The sequence below is a fragment of the Cimex lectularius genome, unplaced genomic scaffold (genome assembly GCF_000648675.2).
Source record: "Cimex lectularius strain Harlan isolate CLEC.00 unplaced genomic scaffold, Clec_2.1 scaffold24, whole genome shotgun sequence".
NCBI lineage: Eukaryota > Metazoa > Arthropoda > Insecta > Hemiptera > Cimicidae > Cimex > Cimex lectularius.
The window spans coordinates 2,513,277-2,537,026 of record NW_019392666.1 but is presented as its reverse complement, the minus strand read 5'-3'; the positions used below and the strand labels follow the sequence as shown (position 1 = coordinate 2,537,026).

The 23,750-nt window shown below is 36.1% G+C and overlaps 1 protein-coding gene across 4 annotated transcripts in view; it reads left to right on the top strand.

Annotated features, from left to right (window-relative positions):
* The window catches only part of LOC106674422 (rho GTPase-activating protein 20-like), a 424,732-nt gene that overhangs the window by 324,235 nt on the left and 76,747 nt on the right, over positions 1-23,750 (top strand). The window contains exon 1 of one of the 4 annotated variants that reach the window (XM_024225141.1): positions 18,815-18,958. The exons of 2 other annotated variants lie outside the window; for them this stretch is intronic. In XM_024225141.1, coding sequence (XP_024080909.1) covers positions 18,863-18,958 — 96 coding nt within the window. In that variant the 5' untranslated portion in view covers positions 18,815-18,862. Of the gene's footprint in view, positions 1-18,814; positions 18,959-21,404; positions 21,547-23,750 lie in introns of those variants that run through there. One more of the 4 variants, XM_024225143.1, reaches the window with a different exon arrangement.

The window sequence follows — 23,750 nt, the reverse complement described above, 5'->3', positions numbered from 1 at the left end:
GAAATTCTAGAACCTATTTCATTTACAAACGAAAAAGAAAAGAAAAAATATATTCTTGATGAGAAAATAAAACCTGGCGTTAAAATTTATCTTAGCAACGATAGGAGGAATTGTTGACTTGTCACAAACTGAATTTAGTTTTGATACACAATTTTGTTTTTTTTATCTAAAAATCTATGTAATAATTTTTCACAAATAAAACTTTTATCAAAGTTATGTGTTAAGACTAATTAATAGCTAACAAAATAAATCAAAAGGATAGAAAACTGAATTCAGACCCAGGCTTGAAAATTTTAAAAGTTTGAAATCTGCAGTTGCATATTTCCTGGTTTTCATTTATTTGCGGTCAGTATTAAAGATGGTTTTACGATTTCTGTAAAAAAAGTGTTGATGAATGGCTAGGGAATTTCAATTATTGCAGATACAAGAGGTACAGGCATTACAGATGCAGGACAAAAATTGACTTTAGGAAACAAGGGTCAGGACCTAATTAAATAATCTTGAGGAAAAATGCCTGCGGTTTAATTCCAATTTTTGGTCCAGCATATTGCTGTGAACTTTTTATTTTTTTATTTATTTTTTACGAGGGTTCGCAACGTCAGAGGTCATATAAACCTTCGGGGTGTCGGTGTTTTTGAAAAAAAGCCCATTTGTAAGTATGTCGGGTTCGAATGCAGGGCGCTGGATTCGAACCCGGGACCTTTACCTTACGGTACGTTGCGTCCACCTACGCCCCTCTGTGAATTTTTCAATCCATAATGCATTTCGTGAGTTCGAAATGTCGTTCATGTTTGACCAATCTTAGAACTGGATCGAACGGCTGTAAACTAGTTTATTCCAAAATTTGACAGATTTTACCAAAGATCTTCTGTAATGCTATACTTTTTATTTATGGGCTTTATCATATTTTCATGTTTAAAACACTTAAGACTTGTGTACAATGAATAACCATAGATGAAATTAAATAAACTAGTACAGTACTATACTTAGTACTATATAACTACGGTTTTGTTTTTATATTATATTATATACACATCGAAATATCGCAACGCGGCTTTCATTGACCTCGTGAGTACCCATGAATATATATATATATATATATACAAACGGTATATTTATTTTTAATGGCCTGGTTTTGAAATTATTTTTCTTTAAATTCCTTGGTTCCACATTTTATCTAAATCATAGTTTTTTGTCAGAATTACATATCGAGGGGTCTTTTTATCGTAGTTTTGGTCTGCCAGGCGCGTTTTGGCTTCCGCATCTTCAGTGGTTCGTCTATCAGTCGTGCGCATTTTACTAGTGACAATATCGGAAAACCAGCAATCAAATCTAAATTGCCAAATTACATTGTTTACACCGCGTAAACCCTTAGGGAAAATCTCACAATACATAGAAGCTAAGTATAGATTATTTAAACATGAAGCAAAGAGTAAATGATAGGTTTATATTTTCAGTTAGAGAAATTTAACGCAAGTTGGCTGGATTTCGCATGCAGTGTGATGTCAAAATATGTGTCTTCCGTTATCAATCCTTTGGCATTTTCAACGATGTAACTCGAACGGGAGATTGAATTTATTGCGACGGATCGTCTCGTCAGTTATATTTCCTATATACGATGCCAACATTTTCCTACAATGTGGGAGGACGAGGCCACACAGATCAACCACCGAGGTATGCGTTTTTATCCCGAGTTATTTGGGTCCCGGTCCGGATTCATATTCGCCGATGTATATGTGAGCCCATTACGACTCCACCCACAGAAATGCAAATTCGCCGAATGTCTCAAAACGCTCTGCATTGAATGAAACCCAATGGGTTATGATTAGGAGGGCTAACGGAACAGGGTTTCGCCTATTGTATTGAATTAAATAGAAAATACGATCCGCCCGTCTTTGAATTTCATAATGGACGAACACGCCTTGAGGAAAAGCCGCTTTTGACGAAACCTACGAGTTTTAAGGGGGTTGGAAAAAGATGGACCGGTCGAAATGGTGGAGCGGTTAATGGGCGGAATGCGAGAGCGGTGTCAATGTCTTCTATTAGCCGGATTTGCATACACGTTGAACGAGGAGGGGCGCAAAAATTTATGACGGGCTACTCCAGGACTTGCTCCTTTTCTACCTCCTTTTAATCGGACCGAGGTAATTTTTTAAAATATAAAAACGTCTTCTAATTCTAACCGCCGCAGGAACAAGTCCTCGTAGATCGTCGGGCTACCGCGTTTCAAAATGTATTCTCATAAATTTAAAATCCCCTGCTGCTTCACTTTCCTCAAATAACTTCCAAGAAAGCTTTTGCCGCCGTCTAGTAAGAAAGTTTGGAACATACAGAATCCTTTGAGTTTTACACTGAAGATGGCGTAAAGCCGAAACACGTATGAGCGAAACGTAAACCAAAGAGAATAATCCCAAACTGATGTCCGATCAGTAGCGATCAGTTAAACTTCCAGAATTTTCTAAATGATTTTATTTATCATAAGTGAATGTTTCTATAGCATACACTCATAATTCAAAGCTAGAAATACTCCTTAGGGTTAGAATACTTATGCTATGTAATATAACCTGTAAATCATTAATCTGGTGGACCAAAGCTCAAAAAAAGTAGCTACTCAATCATAGGCAGCATACAAAGATAGCAATACCTACGTATCACTGGGGCAATGAGAACAACCCCTAAAAGTGCACTAGAAACTCTGCCGAACTACCTCCACTGAAAACATCTATACAAGGAGAGGCTAGGAAAAAGCTCCAGAAACAATCAAATTGTAAAGGAACTAAACAATTCGAGCATACAACCATAATTAACGAAACCAGACATGCATTCTTAGAAATGGGGACTGACTATATGATACTGGAAATATTCTTTACAACATCCTATAAAGTCTCAACGGAGTATAAAGGAGAGGAAGGGCACAGGAGAGCATCAAACAGAATGATACGGTATTCAGATGCCTCCAAAACAAGCGAAGGAACCGGATCGGGAATTTTCTGTACAATCCTCAAACTCATTAGAGAAGTACACTTCGGTCTTTCAAGCAGAAATATATGCCATCAACGCTTGTGCCCCTGAAAATCTTAAAAGAGGTTACATGGCAAAAAAAACCCTCATAAGATCCGACAGCCAAGCAGCCATTAAAGCATTAGCATCGAAATAAATCACATCAAATTAGTCAGTGAATGTATCCAAAATTTCCAAGACCTGGGGAAGCACAACAACCTGATGATATTGCCAGGGCCTAGAGGAATTTTGGGTAACGAAAAAGCAGACAGAAGGGCTGCAAGACCATACGTAGACCCCGAATCCAACTTGGGATAACAAAAACAATATAGAATCCTCCATCGCAGAATGGATCCACACAGAACAAAAGGAGAATTGGATAAACTCTATCGGCGTACACAGTAAACTTATTATGAAACAACTCACACCAAGACTGGCATAATCACTGCTGCAATTGGAGTGGGCTAAACTCAGAGGGTAGGTCTACTAACCGGTCACTGGCTTCTGAGAAAACATCTACACAACATAGGCATATACAACGATGATCCCATCTGCAGATTGTGCTATGAGCCACCCATATCACCTTCGAATGCGAAACAACAGCCCAATGTTGATTTAACCCCGTGTAGAAATGTGTGGTGATTAGTGACCGTTAATCGATAATTATTTAGAAATCGTGAGATGCGGTCTGGTGTGATGTAGGTTTCAGAAAAACATTTTCTTTATCATGCCAACGTTTCAATCTTTATTGAGATCATCTTCAGGGCTCAAAGTGTTTGTCTTCTATGTAATTGTGCCATTCTTGCGTGTCGTGTCGAGAGTGCCTCAACACTTTGAGCCCTGAAGATGATCTCAATAAAGATCGAAACGTTGGCACGATAAAGAAAATGTTTTTCTGAAACCTACATCACACCAGACCGCATCTCACGATTTCTAAATAAATGTTGGGTTAACCTATCATACGAAAAAATCTAGGGAATGAAATTATAGCAGCGTCAGTCAATGATCTGATATTTCTAAGAAGGATCTATTGCAATAAACTAAAGAACTAGGAAGGTACAATAAGCCAAAAAGCTGCAGAGCCTGGGGAGCACAAATCCCGCTTTCTAGTATTCTCATTACCATACCATACGCTGTATAATAAAGTACAATTACAAGTTTCCTTATAACAAAAAAAGTAATTATTCATCATTTATTTTTCCAGTTATGTACAAGCATATAACGATAAAAGAGTCCCAGGCAATTATGCTTTCTCAGACATTTTTGAGAATAATCACCTGGAACTCTTACTACTAGCTACCCTTCTAATATGGATGGCAAAGAATGGAGGATGTGTGAAACACTTTCATTTGGCTTGGGCTGCATAAATATTTATAACAGGGTTTAACTATCTGAAGTTATGAATCCTTGAAAGTAATTTTATAAAATATTTATTCTTGGTCTGCCACTTGTTACTACGCGGAGAGAGATTTATTGATTGATTAACGATTTATTTATGAAAATTCAGGCAAAAGTTATGTCTCTAGAACTCTAGGACCTTACTCACGTTTTAACATGTAATTAAAATTATAATATTTGTTTATAACTTGCCTTATAGAGGGGGAGAGAGAGAGAGTGAGAGAGAGAGAGAGCGAGCGAGAGAGAGAGAGAGAGAGAGAGAGAGAGAGTGAGTGTTTGTGTGTGTACGTAAGAGATCTGTAAAATGACAAATTTTTCATGACATTTTTTCGACAGTATATGTAGAAAATTGAAAAATTTTCACAATATTCTCACCCCAATAGACCTCGTGCAAGACATTTCATTATCACATTTGTCAAACGTATTTAGATTTCTGTCCAAGTCGACAAAATGAATATGTCACGCTTGTTTTTATGTCCTGCACATTAATGCCCACTGTGGTAAAAATGTGGGCCGTTTATCGTCGTCAACACCGAGATAATAAATTTCCGACCTCTGACCTAAGCAAAAAACTATATTCTACTAAGGAATTTCCACCTCCTGAAATGTGTACTTTATAGTTTTTGTAAAGCTGCGAGACCATAAAATTCAGGGATTTGGTACAAGTTCAAGTCATGACATTATTAGACAACAAAACGATATATGGCGTTAAGGTCATATATAAAAATTTAGCTTTTGATACCAAAATACTGTTTGTGTTACTACGGTTGGCTTAATTATGATTATATTTTCGCCCTATTTTAAACTTAAGGAACACATCTGTGCCACTAAGACTTTCATGTTTCAGAGGCTTCGCATTGTTTATTTGCGTTGATCGTACGTCTGGTTTTTTAAGATACCGAAATTAATCTAGTTTTTGTCCACTTTTCTGTCAGCCCATTAAAATCTATCTCCGCGTCCTGTAAAAAATCGTAGACGTCAAAAAAGAGTGGGCCGTTTCCTGTCAGCAACTCCATCCAATAAATTTTTCCGGGCCCGGAGACGAAGAAAAGGCGATTACACTGTATGCCATTAAAATATTCATGCAGTAAGACCCTGAAGGGGATGAAGCGATGTTTTCAGGGATTTTAATGTCTGTGACAGGCCAGGCCACAGGTAGCGGTGCGACAATGGGTCAGGTGCGTTTCTCAAAATAATCCATGGGTTTGAAATACGACCCTTGATATACGACCCGGCGGCGAAGTTGTGAAAACTCCCGAAACTTATTCTCTTATTAGCGACTTTTATGTACGTGTGAATTAACAATTTCTAAAGCAGCTTTCGATCGTCTTAATTGGCTCGTTATCTTTCACCTTGGATTTTATGGGTTGTGAGCTTGTTCTGATTTCTTATGGCAAGATTAAGATTCCTTGTATCACCTGGAGGCCGAGATACGCCGATACCAATGTCATATTTCGAAAATCTGCCTCTAATTTGACCCCAAAAAAAGATTTATAAATCAAGTCCAATTTGCCCTCGTTGGGGCAAATAATCTTGATATCAAGAAGCAATCTTTTGCATTTCATTAAAATTAGATCGATTTGGTACTCCTTGTATGATTTGAATTAGCTTTTTCGTTATAAAAAACGATCTGTTAACAGAGATAAATAAAAGCGTGTAAAATCCAAAGCATTAAAAATAAATTTCTTTTTGAGATCATTGCGAAACCATGATTTGATTGTCATAAGCGTTTCAGCAGTTCGCCATCTTCAGTGGCAGTCATCACAATTATAGACGAATGCCATTGAAAAAGGTCCAAATTAAAGAAAGACCTGTTTTTCGGTTTTGGTTATACAAGGGTACGATATTTACATTACGGTTTTAGCTGAGTTAACAAAGTGTCCCAGTCGAACATATGGTCCCACACAGTTTCGTATTTTATTTACAAACATAACTCAGGTCTCTTCGACCTTTTTGTAGCCTCCATCTGGCAAAAAAACGACACGGAAGCCGTTTTGGGAGTTGGTTCGTAGATTTTTGATTGACCGCCCGGGGCGGATGAAGTTCTACGTACCTCCTAGGGCCCGCATGAAAGCAAAAACCGTCCTTTGTTCGATTCCCTTTGTGCCTTCGAGTGGGGCCCCACCGTGTGAATCCCCGGTGCTGACTCAAATCCCAACCCGCCCGCACAAAAAGGGCAGGCACGGAATGAGTCCAAGACGGGGTTAACTGGCAAACATGAAGGTACATGCTGTTCGATCGGCTGAACTGTCATACGTGATGACAAATAGGGTGGAAGTAGCTCAAAATTTCTCTTCCCAGTTCAGTAGAAAGATCTTCAACCTACACACTTACTACTGTTCTTTTTTTTGTATCTATTTTTGTAATCATTATTTTCATAATGACAGTAAAATTCCTCTTGAAAGTCCATGAGTAGAAAACAACTATCATGAAACCTTGCATCGGTTTAATTATTCAATAAACCCTCCATCTAGGAATTTAGAAGAAGCTAAAGATGATTGTTTTTGTTCAGATTGGTTTGCTAACATTTTGCAATAAATGTCGATCAGATGCTTTATTCAACAACTAAAATTGTTTAGAGATGATGCTTATGTTAGTCTTGGAGTCGATGAATTTATGCTGAATGGGCTATTGTGTACCTTTTTAGGTCAGTCTTCACGCGGGATTTGTTGAACTGCTCAAAGATCAGGAACAGACCCTCACTGAAGATGGTGCAGTGGCGAAACTAGTTTGTGTTGTGACTAGGTGGGTGGTGTGTTCGATTCTGTTCAAGAAAGAGGAATTTGTTAACTTATTCTTAACGTATTCCTCGACGGTTACTTGTAAAAATGTATGTTGTGTTTAACATAACAAAAAATGTCACGAGCGGGATTCGAACCCACGACCTTAGATTCAATACGCCGCTGCTCTACCACTTGAGCTATCACGACTTCGAGCCACTCGGACACCAACTCTCCATCTCAACATATAACCTTTCGAATTTTCCCTCTTTTTTGCCATTTTTAATCTCAACCAAGACCTTACATAAAAAAGAATAATTAATTGGAATAAATTATTTGGCCAATTGACCACTAAACATTGATTGTTCGTTCTGATATGGCCATCATGGAATGAAAAATACTTGTAACTAAGTGTTTTCTTATAATCCTCGTCAGCATGTCATCGCTTGTTTGCCCTTCAATATTTTCAATAGTGGATTTAAAAGTATATTTGCCAACTCGGCGCAAATGAAAGAATAGAAGAAAAAAAACATTATCTACCCAGGAAACGTAAGAGCAAAGATTTCAGTCGTCTGGGACAAAACAGTTGTTTACGTCGAGGTTGGTTTTGCAACGGCTTTACCCTCTGCTCTCCCACGATGCATACAACGGCGAGCACCACTTTACATGCGACGATAGCAGGACCGTGAAATCCGGCTAAAACGGATTCCGCTTTGTCCTTTTTTCCCTTTAAAATGTAGTGTCGCACTGGGTCTTTGGCTTTCCGAGTTATTGCTCTCCTAGCGGTGTTTCTCGGCTGATAAGAAACTGCAAATTGGACGATCCCAGGTATATAGAGCGGAGTATATTAGCCTCCGGCGATCAGTCCACCATAAAACCATTACGTGCGGTTTGGAACGCGGCGTCCCTAACAAGTTTTTTCCCCCGCTGCTCTCTTTATTAATCTCGAAGGTTTTCACCGTCGACTAACCCTTATACCTTGCCTTTTGTTGATACACCTGCCGAGGGATCATTGCTACGATCCCCTTACGCATACCCAAAAAAATACTAGTTTCATCCTCTTAAGTTAGTAAATTTTTCGTAAGTTCTACTTTCTACTTCACGTTCTAGGGCTTCATTTCTGGATCATAGAGCATGGCATAAACGACCGTTACTGTTTCAGACCTAAAAAATGTTGTACATGATGGGAACCTTGGAATCTTGGTATTTTAACAAAAAATCCTTTCTCGTCGGAATATTCACGTTCCTGCCATAAAGTCACACTCAATGTTTAGTTACTGTACAAAACAAGATCATCAATATTTATTTTAGTTTGTGCGTTACTTAAATCATACGGAAATAAATTGAACTTAAAAGTTCGTATTTATTATGCAAAACTAAATTGACTTTATATTTTGATAAAACCGACTAAACTGTCACAAGTGAGAATTTACAGTTTCATGAATGATATAATAACAAAGTTTTACACTGTTAACAGTTAGCAAAATCCAAATATAAAACGAACAACGACGGCAAACAGTTAGTCCTTAAATAAAACCAACTTTCTCATAAAACTTTCACTGCACAATTTACAAAATATAAAGTTCAAAAGACTTATAAAATAAGCGTTATAAGACTCAGAACTGCTTGATGCCGTGAAAGGACACCGGAAAAGACTCCGTCTAAAGCCCCCTTGTAATACTTCTGCAGGAAACTACATAATAGGACTGTGACCGGCAAACAGGCTTTGGGAAGGCGTTGAGACGTCTGACCCCAAACCAATAGCGAGGTCGAGCGGACCAGGAATGATATATATTGATCAAACGATTGTTAATAACTCATCCGTCTGCTCCCAGAATAATTTCACTCTTTTCGTAGGTCAAGATCAATATACACAAAAACGCCTTCGAAATATTTTTTATTCGCGAAAATCCGACTGATGTGATGACAGTTTGTAACGTTCGTAATGAAATCGAGTTTATATTGTAGAATCCTTTGCATGTCGATATTATTAACCTAGTGTTATTAACCCTGTCTAATAATAAGCCATTTATGTTTAGTGGTCTAATTGACCATATTAATTATTTCAATTAATTATTCTTTTCATGTAAGGTCTTGGTTGAGATGAAAAAGTTAGTGTCACGAGCGGGATTCGAACCAACGGAAAGAACTACGCTGAAAACTTGATATATATTTCACATAAAATTTCTCACTGAAAACATCGGAAGAAAAATCGTTCGTGTCGATGATGTTGAGAGTTTTATTAGAGTTTAGAAAACCTGTTGATACACCTGTCGCTACCCCTGTCTGACGTGAAACTTAGGTTTTCACGCGGGGGAGAGCCGTTACACCTGCCGTTCCGGATAGTCCGGCCGGAAGGACGATTTCCTTCTTCCAATCCTTTCTAAACAAGCGCACAGGTTGGCAGAAACGGCAGAAAACGACCGTTTGCGACAATTATAATCTTTTAAGACTGGTTCCAAGGGGGATAACAGGTGTGGAAGGAGCGTACAGAATCCAGAATGAAAGCAGGTACAGAGGGTATAAAAAAAAGGATTCGAAAATGAAAGTAGCAAGTTCAATTGAACGACTCGAAAATTCTTTTCGGATCAAGGAAAGAATAATTAATGGCTCTTGTAAATGTTTATTTAAAGATGAACAGTTGACAGCAGTGTGTCGTAACCAAACCAGAAACGGACAGTAACAATCAACCTCTTATTACCATGTCTTACATTCTTCTCAGCTCCTTTTACAAAATAGGTTAGGTAAACAAAAATGAACGACGAACAAAATTGAAAAATCAAGCTCAAGAACACTCAGCTTGACGTATGAAAATAATTGCTTTCCTTTCAAATGTCCAACTTATGGATAACAGTGGGGGTTCGATAATCAGGTTACAGACTTTTTATTATTCCTGTGTCCTGTGGCCAATAGGTCGAGGGAGGAAAATTCAAGGGGGTCTTAACAGAAGCATAATCTTGTCGACTTTATACAAACGTGTTGTTGGACTTAATTTTTTATTTTGATGTTATTTTTAATTTTACTCCTTACTAGTATTCTTTCTTGAACTTTGAAATCATTCGTAATTTTTTTGGCATTAGCCGCTATGCAGCCATAGCCATGTTAACTATTTAATTTTAATTTAGACATATAAGTACACTGCTAAGTTTTTAGAACCTAACAGCGCTGAATAGTTGAAAGAAAGGGTAACTAAACGTGATAATTTTTTGATTTTTTTTTCGTTTCCTTTGAAAACTTGGGCAGCTCATAATTAGGTGTTCCATTGTTTCTTCTTCCCCGCATTCATCGCATATTGGGCTATCTTTTTAGTCCTATTTTATAAAAGTACTTTTTACATAGTGCATGGTCAGAACGTAGTCTGCAGATGGTTTTGCATAGACTTTTTGGCATTGTACGTCCTACATACCACGGTAATGACGGTATTTCAGACCGAATAGATTTAAAAAATTTACCTTTTGGGGATGGTCAGAGTACCTAATCTGCCATACTTTTCGATGGAGGTTTTTATTTTCAGTGGAAGCGTCGGAGATTGCCATTTTAAAGTCGTTCGCATTTGACCATTCGGTGACAACTTGTTTGGCGAGGGTATCGACGATATCATTGTTTTTGTGTGCAGAGTGCAGTAACCCAAATCAGGTTAATATTTATGTTTTGTATTTCTTTCCATTATCGTTATAACCTTGTAAATCTGTAAATTATTGCCTGCTGATATCCGAGTTGGTTTAAATTGTTTCTTCCATCTGCTCAACTTTTCATTTTTTATGATGTAGATGATCCCAACACGGTTTGGCCGGACAGGCCTTTTGGGCTGACAGTTCATTTATCCCCGTGACTAGCCGTCTGGCATTTTTCTCCCTTCTTCATGTTTACCCACCCGCCCCTTGTTTTATTTGGCCATGCCTGTAAATTCGAAAACGCCGAAAGCGCTGGGACTGAACAGATTACTCAATAATATATATCATCAGTCGGGCTCGGAGCGAGAAGGGCTCGGGAGGGGCGACGGAATGCATCTGATGATGATTGTCATGGAACGTCTGGCCGATTACTCCACCTCTAACGACTGCCCGCCTGGAAATCCAAGGCTCTGAGTGGTCTCATATCTGTCGTTTAGGCGCTCTGTTTCCACTTTTCGATCCCAAACGGAGCACACTAAAATTTCCGAATCTGGAAGCCGCGGAAGGACGGTATTTTGAACTAAAACGGGTTTCCGAGTTATTTATCACAAGCTTCGCTTCGGCCAATTTACCTTCAAAACGGAATCCCCCGCTCTAATACAAGACGAAAAGTTAAAAAATCAGAACCGGGCGCACCAGATAGCATCGCATGATAGTGGACAATTCATAACTCGCGCAATTAATTGCAGGGCGGAGAATGAAAAGAAAATCACACGTTCCTTCCTGTCTATAATAACGAGACAGACTAATTATAGACATTTTTCTCAGAGAGGATTGAGAAAATCCTTGGCAAAGGAGAAGATGTTTCCTTGGGGGCAAGGAAATGATTGCAAAGAAGGTGGCCATTGTTTCCACAAAGGTCTCGACCCGCAAGCTTCTGTTCGCCTTATCTCTTTCCAATTCTATTTATTATTGATCCTTTGTCTCTGAAGAGTAAGGCAGGACGTCCTAAAGCCTGTTGTTCAAATTACAGTTCACGAAGGCTCTTCGCAAGGTGAGAAACAAAACAGTAAGTTTGACGTTCACGTTGTTTTTAAACGCAATGTTAATGGGAAGCTGTTAAATTACTGATTTTATTTAACTGGAAGATGATTTGATTACCTATTTTGCTTAGATTACCGCTAAATGGTTATGCTTACCAAGATGAGTCTTGGTGATGAAACATCAGCCAGGTTGAAAATCCTAAAACGAATGATGGATGACGTTCAGTTACTCAGACAAGTACTAAATGATATATTTTCTTACTCTGTATAACTGAGGACGCCCATCCATCTTTAATTTAGATAGATGGTGTTTAGTGAAATATGTACGTCTACTCAAGAAGCATGCGAATGACTTTCAAACCGCAAGGTTATAATTGTCTATTAACCTTAAAGAATAATTAATTAATCCGCGGTATTCCGTTCGCCCGGTATGAAGATTGAAGGAGAAAGAAGGAATTCGATAAGTAAGAAACGGGACCTAATCAGAACCGGTGTTAACCCGTTAATGAGGTATTTATCTTACCTCGTAAACTTTGCCGGATCGCCAAGGTGGGCAAGAATCATCGGAACGAGTATAAATATTATCAGGGAAGTGCCTTTTCTACTCCTAGATTCAAAGTTACCGCGTGATCGTCATTTTCGGGTTTTATACCAGGCCTTCGTGATTTTCGTGAAACACAGATTAATTTCATATCACCAGGACAATATTTATTCGATTAAACACCTTTAGTTTAAGTGAAAAAATAATTTACTAGTTTCGTGGTCCGCTGAACCAATTAATATCTTTCAATTAATTAAGGTTTTAGATGAGATAAAAAAAGTGTCATGAGCGGGATTCGAACCCACGATCTTCGGCTAAATACGCTGCTGCTACCACTTGAGCTCGATCCACTTGGACAATAACTTCCCATCTCAACCCCACTTTTTGAATTATCCCTCCTTTTTTGCCATTTTTCAAATGTCGTGTAATCGATTTGATTTTAGGCGATAAATGAAATGGCCACGGAGAGCTTTAGTATACAGTACACTTCATTTAAACTTATTAAATTCACTAGACATTGGAAAAATGGAAAAAAGGGGGGAAAATTCAAAGTGCTGTAGAGATGGAAGTTAGTATCCGAGTGGATCGAGGTCACGATAGCTCAAGTAATAGAGCTGAGGCGTATCTAGCCGGAGATCTGAGTTCGAATCCCGCTCGTGACACTGACTTTTTTATCTCAACTAAAAACCTTAATTAATTGGAAGGTTAAAAAAAATCAAAATTTAAGAATTATGCTTCAAGTATCGCAATAAATACAGAAATCCTGTTTGTTGGATTTGTCTACCGGACATCATCAGACTTGCTGCTAACAGTTCACTTGGAAGACTACTTAATTACGTCATAAATACAGCTAGGTTCGCTCAGTTTTTTAAACGGAAATTGGCATGCTTTAAAAGGAGGGGCCAACTCGAACAGGCACGTAGATCATGTTTCATCATAAAAAATGAGAATAATATTGCTCCTCATACCTTACGCGATTTCCGACGTGAAAATGCTCTCTTCCGAAAAGTTTTTTTTTTTTTTTTTTTTTTTTTTTTTTTTTTTTTTTTTTTTTTTTTTTTTTTTTTTTTTTTTTTTNTTTTTGGCGTTATGAACTATGCATATTAGCCATGTGACAAATTCGTATATGTGTGTTCAAATGGGGGGTTATTGGGAAAAAAGGGCCAGGGGCAACGGTGGGAATCGAACCCACGACCGCGGCGTGAGAGTCTCTCATGCTAACCACTCGGCTACCGCGGTCCCCGGTTCCGAAAAGTTACCAAACGTAAACACCCAGGATTTCGGCAAGTTTCAAACTGCGTGATAGCGAGAATCAAAGAATCAAAGCAACTAGATCGTATTTTAATATGAAATACAGAATAAAGGAATATTCATGTTATTCATCCGTAGATTTAATGTTTTTTTACATAAATATGTTTACTTTTGTCCACACAATGCGGGTTTAAGATGCGTCAGTTGGTAAAATATACGTCTAGTCCTACCAATTATAAAGAGAAAAAAAAATCTATTGTTGGAAGCTCACACGAAAGAAGTTATTTCATATCTGTTATATTATTATTATCACTTATTTGATTTTTATTACTAGTATTTTAACAGTACAATTTCATTTGTTGTCGCGTTGTTATGAATTTTATACATTATAATAATTAGTAACTACTATTATACACATGATAATAACTTTTCATTTCAACCTTACATAAAATGATAATTGAAAGAAGTAATTTGATCTATCAGACCACTAAATATAACGGATTTAATAAGTAAAACGAAGTATAACTTCACTACCAGCTCCCCGTGGCCACTTCATGTGTCGCCGAGAATCGAATCCTGATTACACGACATTTGAAACATGGCAAAAAGGAGGGAAAATTCAAAAGTTTTATTGAGCCGAAGGTCGTGGGTTCGAATCCCGCTCGTGAGTGAACTTTTTCATTTCAATCAAGACATAAAAAGATTAATTAATTGAATGAAGTAATTTGGTCGATCGGACCACTAAATATAATGGATTTAATAATAATTAATTTTCTTTTTTACAGGTGAGTTCTTTAACGATTTAGTGACTAAGTTCTACTTTTTGTAAGTAATAGTAATTAAATATTAATAAGTAAGTATTAATAAGTATTAGTAATTAAATAGTAATTAAAAGCTGGAGCATTATGGATTTATTTACATTGTGGAAATGGATAGTATTTCATAAACTTTTTTCCCTTAGATTATGCTCATTTAATTCTGATTCGGCTTAGAATAAATTTAATCGTGGCTATTTTCATGAATTAATCGTCGTTAAAACTACTGGACACACATTTAAAAAAAATTCGCCATTATTTTAGAAATAAATTGAATTAGAAGTTCATTTCAAAATGGCACTATTTCGATCTACTCAGAAATAGATCTATTTATTTTAGTGAATAGTTCGCATAAACATGATTTTTCCCCTTGATTGTACGATTATTTCAGTTTTTAAGTTTTACGGAAAATGTACTTTGCAAATAGTGTGTCTGTACTAATAAATTATTTATTAATTATTTACAGTTATGGAAGATAATTTGCCATAAAGATTTTTGAGATAATGTGACTCAATAAGTTTCAATTGTATTAAAAAGGTTTTTTTAATTTTTAAATTTTTTTAAATTTTTATTTATTTATTTATTTTTAAATAGAAAACCAATTTATCGAATCTTAAAGTTTTTCATTATGTTAAAATTTAATAAAGGACGTCAGTTTCTAACAAATTTCTAATTTAAATATGAAAATATGAAACCGACATCCTCAGGGTTTATTAATCAAAAAGTTGTTATATACACATTATTTACAGTGCTTTTCTTAAAATTTACATATCCTTTTGCTTTAAATTTATCCTTTTTTTTAACATTTTGGAAAAACCAATAAATAGAATTTTNTCTTTGGAAGAGGATTAATAAGTGTTGACATTCATACAAATGAGTAATCCTGTAAACGTAAACAGAATATTTTATATAGATTTTTTTTTAATGAAAACTTAAAATCCTGCATTATTTTCCGGACAACCCAATATTTATATACATTTATATAATATATAAACATTTATATTGGAATTTAGATTTTCACCCCGAAGGATTGTCACTCCTCGATGTGCTTAACCTTTAGTTATAATATTCTTAAGCCAGGTCCCTAGGAGATCGCAGCTTACCAATGGAGTCAGGCTCCGACGGGTGCTTTCGATTGCTAGGTTTCAGCCCCCAACTCATGCAAACCATAATGTGACCTAAAATTACCTCATTTTTCTAACTGTCCCACAATGTATTTCTCTTATTTAAAATAATCGCTATTCATGAACTTGAGATGTATCTTTTATCTCAGCAGCTCGATAAATTTAAAAGTTTAGATTTTATTGTTTTAATTTAAATAAATCTGTTTAAACTATGGAATGTTAGATCACAGCTGTGTGTTTTGTTAATAAAAAGAAGCGTTTAATAAAATCCGTTTGAAAAATATATGCAGTCATGACGTCCAAATAGATCAGATCGTCGGGAAATGTTGTTTCTTTGGAAAACAAAGAAACATGCGTCGACCCGTGGGTTGAAAAAACGAGGATGTGGTCCAAAACGCCTCCGATCTTGTCCCACGTCAATTTTCTTCCCGTGGAAATCGTATTTTATGAACTGTTTTTCACTTTCTTTGCTCTACTTATAGCCATGTTGTGGGAGTGAGAAGGCTATTTTGTTCAATTTATTCAAACTAAGCTATTTAGAAAACTTGTCTAGAGAAAATAGGATATGTGTAGAGGTGTTACATGGGTAAAAAAAATGTTCGACCACCTTTGTTCGAAATAAAACCAATTGCCACGAGAAGAGATAGGCATTGATTTTTCTTGTTATTTGAAAAGCAATATTATAAATTATATTTTTATGTTAAAAAAACGAATATGTAACGTATAAATAAGTTGTGATATATAGTAAATATTTTTTCCCTTTTTGAACGTTTAGTCAGACTGAAAGAAGCGAACCTCTACGCTTCTGCATCCGTGACCCCATGGAACGTGATATTCACCCAGTATCGGATTTCAATAGAATAGATCCTTTCTCAACCCGTTGCTAGATATAAAAAGAAACATTTTTTTCTGTTTTATCTTGACCAGTTTTAACCTCGGCGTGATTTCACCTTTGTCTTACTCGGCCAGAAAGAAAGACCTAAATATCCTTCGACGCCGCCGATTATTCGCGATATTTCCGCCGGCTTAATATGGATCCCGAGCCTTCGGTTCAGTTGAGTCACGATAATAAAATTGTGAGGAGTCGACTTGCCGGAAATGCTGCGTTTCCATTGTTATGCGGAATCCCTTTCGTTAAGAATATTGAGTAACGATAATTGAATAATTAATCTCCATCGAAGGTGAGTCAAGAGTGATATACGCTAATCCCATGGCCACTGACGATCTGTTAGATTGAGCGGTATCATTTTAACAACAAAAAATACCTGTGGGATTTATTCTTCACCTAAGGGGTTGCATCTGCAGTATGGTCCGCTCATTTTGGCCTGCCTATCTTTACTGATGGCTGATGATATATCCTCTTGTTCTTCAGTGTCTCTTTGTCAGTCGTCAATCAAACCAGGAAGATCAGAAACGACCAGTCTACAAGCTACCATAGCGTTTAATCATCAAACAAATGGCAAATGATAGATTCACACTTCATTCACACAAATTTGATAACATTCAGCTAAATTTAGAGATTAGTATGGTGTTAAAATATGTCTTCCGTTATCACAGTTGGTCCTAATCTGTGATGACCTAACTGCACAAGCTATCTCCAAATATTAGAAATGATAAATGATGGAGTGAGTGTGGTGTTCAATACTTTTTAAAAGGATAGTTCCTACTCACAGTAAGTTGTTTTTGCAACGATCCGGATTTCGAGCCTTTTAGCTCATCATCAGGTTGAAGGACTTCTACAACCACGTCTCTCGACATGAATTGCCAAAGTCCTTTGCCAATTCATGTCGAGAGACGTGGTTGTAGAAGTCCTTCAACCTGATGATGAGCTAAAAGGCTCGAAATCCGGATCGTTGCAAAAACAACTTACTGTGAGTAGGAACTATCCTTTTAAAAAGTATCTCCAAATATAGTTAATAGTTACAATTAATTAAGGTTTTTTAGTTGAGATAAAAAAGTCAATGGCACGAGCGGGATTCGAACCCACGATCTTCGGCTCCACTCGGACACTAACTTCTCATCTCAGCCCCACCTTTTGAATTTTCCCTCCTTTTTGCCATTTTTCGAGTGGATCGAGGTCACGATAGCTCATGTGGTAGAGCAGCGGCTTATCTAGCCGAAGATCGTGGGTTCGAATCCCGCTCGTGCCATTGACTTTTTTATCTCAACTAAAAAACCTTAATTAATTGGAATATATTAATTGGTCAAGCGGACCGCGAAATTAGTGAATTTAATAGTTAATAGTTTTGATTAATACAAATATCTGAAGGATAACCTATATTAAAAAACATGTTTAAAATAATAAAACTTCATTGATAAAAACCACATCTCATGCAGAGACATCAACAGCGATGTAGCGAAAATAGGGGGCGTCGGTGGCCGCAACGGTTTAAGCGTTGACACGGTGCTCATCACTGTAAGGTAAAGGTCCCGGGTTCGAATCCAGCGGCCCTGCATTCGAACTCGACATACTTACAAATGTTTTTTTTTTCTAAAACACCGGCACCCCGAGGGTTGACTCTGCTGTTGCGTATCCTCGAAAAAAACAATAAAAAAACAGCGTAGATAGGCAGACCGAAATTCTTCTAATAAATAAATAAATAGATAAATTTATGGATCTAAAAATCCTAAATCTAAAAGATCTAAAAATAGATAAATGACAACTTGTAAATTTAATAAATGAATGACAACACAAAAATTATTTTTTAACAAAGCTTTTTTACGTTTAAAACTACAAATTAAAAGTATAAAAATTTCTTAACAATATTATAATAGTATAAAAATGTGGGAAAACTAAAAAAAAAAATATGTAAAAATCCTCTGTCAAATTTAGGGAACTGTTATGAAATAGAATTTAATAGCTAGATTCGAGCGGAAATCAAAATCGATTTAATTTTTGTTTTTTTAAACCGTCACCTCGGGCATTGTTTGTATCGAACGGAATTAAACTCGAACTGATACAGCATACAAAATCAATCTATTACTTCCTGAACCGCAAGATTCTAGCTTTTCCCAGCATCCGCTCATTTAAATGGCAAATTGCTCCGAACGTTAGGTCATGAACGGATTGAGTCACCAGCCCCGGTGAAAGCCTACTTTCTTATGGCATCGTTCAAGTCGCTGAAGATGTCTTCGGTTTTTCTGGGAGCGGGCAGCCGATTCTCTTCCGAGATACCAGCGACTCAAGGCGGTCCGCTACGTCACCGCGTGACTCACTTTACTCCGAACCGAGTCCTGTTCATTTTCGCAATTGGCTTAAATCGGAGTGGGGACTTGGAATAAGTCCCAAACCGTGTTGTGAGTCGTGGGCGGCAGATTAGTCGGTGTATTCCCGCGATGACAGCAACAACGGAAAAATGAACAACAACGTCTGGATTTTCGTCGACGGGCACATCACCGACTGCCTTATCGGAGGACAGATCCCTGTTTCTACCATTTCGGATAAAGAACAGGTAAATGAAATAGTACTTATCGTTATAAACATATTGAAGTTGCTAGGGACATAAAGTGCTAAGCATTTTTGGTATCAGGATGAGTCTCGCCTTTGAATATATTCTTTAGTCTCAAAATGAATATTTACAGCCTGTTTTGTACAGGCAACATTTCTATTAGTTTTTGAGTTGTTACACCAAAAGAAGTATCGATTATCAAACTTATTTCGTATAGAAAGTATTTAATTTCGATTTTGCACATGACGGTATTAAAAAACTATATATACGCATTTTCTAAGTTATTTATTTTAAACATCGTTTCATTTATTAAATATAATTGCATAAAGATAAATGTTTGGTCATATGTGGTGATTAGTGATCGTTAGTCGATGATTATTCGGAAATCGTGAGATGCGGTCGGGTGTGATGTAGGTTTCAGAAAAACATTTTCTTTATCGTGCCAACGTTTCGATCTTTATTGAGATCATCTTCAGGGCCCGGGATTTACAAACATTGTTTCAATTTAACAAATAAATGTAGGATGTGGAAAAAAGTGAATTTATACAATGCAAAAAAAAATTTTTTTTATATTCAATCTAAGTTTGGTCATACACTATTTAAGGTAGTTATTTAGTAGGTTCATCAGTAATTGAATTTGAACGAAAATATTCTATATATGTACTTAAATCTTGTTTAACTCAATTTTAGGCATATTTTTCATATATCATTCCATCGAAAACCATTGTTCCTCATTACTAAAGTTAACAATTTGCCCCAATTATCTTATAAATTTCAATACATAAATCATAATTCTTGTACTTAGTAATCAGAACCTTTTTCGCCAAATTAGTACAAAAACACAACTAATAATGTATATTTGTTTTTTCTAACCAGTTACACTAGGGTCAGTGCCAAATATTTATGTACGTACTATGATAGGTTAAAAGGTTTTCCATGGTGTCCATTACTATGGATTTTGTTGTGTTCACATCATTTGAACCGCGAAGGTTATAAAATCTCTAATTACTATTTAGTATTTTATTTCAAGCTCTTTTCAACGAGCTTTGCCTATTTTGCTCACATATTTCCACCCTTCACAGGCCGAAAACTGAACGGTGCGTTTCAAAACAGCCAGGGAAAAGTCGCCCGGTTGAGAAACTTATCGGCGGGCCTTGGGCTTGTTTCGAGCTGTCTTTCCAGTTTGCTTTCTGCTCGACGTTTTTCTTTTAATTGGCCCAATTTGGCGCATTTGTCGCCTTTAAGATAAAAAGATATTAAAAGTTTATTACTCACTCGCCTTGACATTTATGATAGATCGCCTTACTTCATCATTGATTTTTTGTCGAGATCGTCGTCCAACGACTATTGCATACCAGAGAAACATAAATTAAATGTGGGTACGATTGTGAGATTAGACGTATTTTAATTACATACTCTATTATTTTGCTATTGGCTTTCATTCTGCTTCTGAACTTTGTATTTTTCAAAATATACTTCAAATCACAATGTGTGGTGATTAGTGACCGTTAATCGATAATTATTCAGAAATCGTGAGATGCGGTCTGGTGTGATGTAGGTTTCAGAAAAACATTTTCTTTATCGTGCCAACGTTTCGATCTTTATTGAGATCATCTTCAGGGCCCGGGATTTACAAATATTGTTTCAATTTAACAAATAAATGTAGGATGTTGAACAAAGTGAATTTATACAATGCAAAAAAAAAAAATCAGATGATCATCTTCAGGGCTCTAAGTGTTTGTCTTCTGTGTTGAGATTGCCACAAAAATGACACAATTACACAGAAGACAAACTTTTGAGCCCTGAAGATGATCTCAATAAAGATCGAAACGTTGGCACGATAAAGAAAATGTTTTTCTAAAACCTTCGTCACACCAGACCGCATCTCACGATTTCTGAATAATTATCAAATCAAAATAATCCTTCTGCCAAATGTATTTAATAGAAAATTAAATTTTAATTCGTTTATAAGTATACAAATCATTACATCATTAATTATGCTTATTATATAAGTACTTATAGCGTACTTCCTGGTTAATATGGTAAAAATAACTATTAGACGCATTTGACGTTCTAAATAAAGTTTGGCCAATAAACGTACCAGAAATAGCTTAGTGCATTTATATTATTTCCATTATGTTTCTTGCGTTTTTTAAGTGATCTTTCAACCGGTTTATTTTTAGATCTTCGTTTCTATTTCGCTAATGCGTTTTCGAGTCATAATTTTCTCATTCATCCGACTTTGGTGGTTATCTTACACTTGTAATCCTATTCATAGTTTTACAAGCGCAAAATATTTATTTCTGATATATGTAAATATTTCGAAAATGGTCGGTCGTAGGTGGGTGTTAAATATTTCAAATTCGGATTAGGCCGGCTACGTATCTTGTCCGGTGTAAATATAACGTTTACTTTTCGGATAATCCGCGGACCTTTGAACTTAAGAGAAATGTTCGCAGTCTGTAACCGGAGTTTGGCCGATTTGAAACATTTCACGGACCGGCGGTCGTTTGCGATTCGCGAAATTTAGATGCAAGACAAGGGGTACTTTTTACATCGGACTTCGACATCGAAAACGGATAATCGAGATGGTAAAGTACATCTTTTTAGCCGTATAAAATATATGCAGTGAATATGAGACCAATACGATTTGCCATTCATTACACGACGATTATGCGATAATTATTGTTAAGAACTGAAATCGAGGTAAAAAAAATCCTCATGTTAAAATTCAAATAATCGTAAGTCGAATAATAAATGTTGGTTAAGGATCATCATCGGATTAAAAAACAATTTTATTGCTCTCGTACGAATGTCTTCAACAAAAGTATATAATATACGCGGCTATAAATATTTATTTTGACACTAAACTGAATTGAAAAAGTTATGCCGATGTCGAGGCCTTGTTTTAATTAAATTATTAAAACAAACAACATTATTTAAATTTAAATATTTGAAAAATAATTTAAAAAAAAATTATTATTCTAAGATTTGTTAGAAGGCATATAATTTAGATACACTCTCGCCAATTTCGAAGGCTACGGCTCGACACTTATGATATAATCGTCGCCATTTTATTTATTTATTGCAGGTTAATTCAATCAATTTTAGTTTTTAAAAAAAGAACTTAATATTTGTTTTGAGCCGACTGCGTGAGTGGTTTATTAACTTTTATTTTTTTCAAACCATTAAGGTGCAATAAGCAAACAAATGGAAATGATAATAGCATAAGTGACCATGCAATGCAAATCCTATGTATGGATAGTGAGAGATGATTTATTCCTTTCAAACCATTTTTTTTTTTTTTTTGTATCTAGAACTATCCATGTATTATATACAACTAGCAGATTGGATTTCAATACTTGTTTGTGGCATTAGGGGCGTTAGAGAAAGCTACCCATTGGCAGTCGCTCTGGATTAATAAAATAATATTAATCAATTGATAGGTCTCTGATCCATATTCTGGTAATTCTGGAGAACGGAATAACCGTATTTGCGTGTTAGTGTGATTTCGTTATTTACAATGACGTCTGTTATATGTTTTGATGGGTGGAACAACTTTTGTCATGTGAAGATCTCTGTATAGTATGTTAATGTTTACGTAAAAAGTGGCAGAAACAATTACTCTTTATATTTTAGATTGAAAACTGTAATCTTTGAATATTGGAAAATTTGGCCGATCCATAAGCCCGGCACCCGTACAAACAAATGGGTTTGAGTAGGTATGTCGAATGTTTTGATGTTAATGGTCATTTTGATTGTCGGTTGAGTAGGTAATAAAGAATTTTAAATCGTGTGTGTGTAGATTTCAAGTTAGTCTTCTATCAACTGTGAGTACTAAACCATCTAAAAAGCATTAAATAAAATTGGCCAAATTTAGAAAAGACGAACTTAAAATTTTACCCTTGAAATTTTTATAAGTTTTGCATAAAACCTATCAAATTCGACCATTTATAGGCCATTCAGTTTTTATTTGTTTGTTTACTTTTTTCTTATTGATACTGTTTGATAACAAGTTTTGCTTATGGACATTGTAACTCGTATAAGAAACCGGACTCGACAAGGTATTTTAAGGAAAGTCCAAACTTCAGAACTTGATTCTTTTTCTTTTTTTAAATTATTATTAAAGCATTTTTTAAATTTAACCTTTTACGATTATTCTGGTTTGCCATGTACACAGAAAACAAACACTTTGAATGAGTCCAAGTAGTTCTAGTAATAAATCTGTAAGAATCTATCAGTCTAAAAATTCTAGTCTAAAATTTCTATCATTGCATAAATTCATTTTTTCACATTTTACATGTATTTGTATAATTTAAACAATGTTTGTAAATCCCAGGCCCTGAAGATGATCTCACTAAAGATCGAAACGTTGGCACGATAAAGAAAATGTTTTCAAAATCTATGTCACACCAGACCGCATCTCACGATCTCCAAATAATTATCTTCACTATTTTGGACTGTCAGACTCGTTTCGCCTTGTCATCTTCTTAACCAAAAAACGTTTGGGGACTGTTTGGCTTTTTAAATATATCACTGTAGATTGCGAAAAGGAGCAACACGTCTGACAGCAAAAGCAGCGAGAATAGACAGACCAAAATGATCGGAGAATGATGAAAACATAGGCTCATCACCCCTATAGGAAATCTTAAGTGTTTGATTACTTTTAATATTGATGGTCTTTTGATCCGCAAAATCTAGCCGTTTCTTATACAGGTTTGACTTCCACGAAGGCCGCTACCGACGTTAATAATGGATGAAGATGAATAGTGACGTTCAAGAGAATTCCACTTAA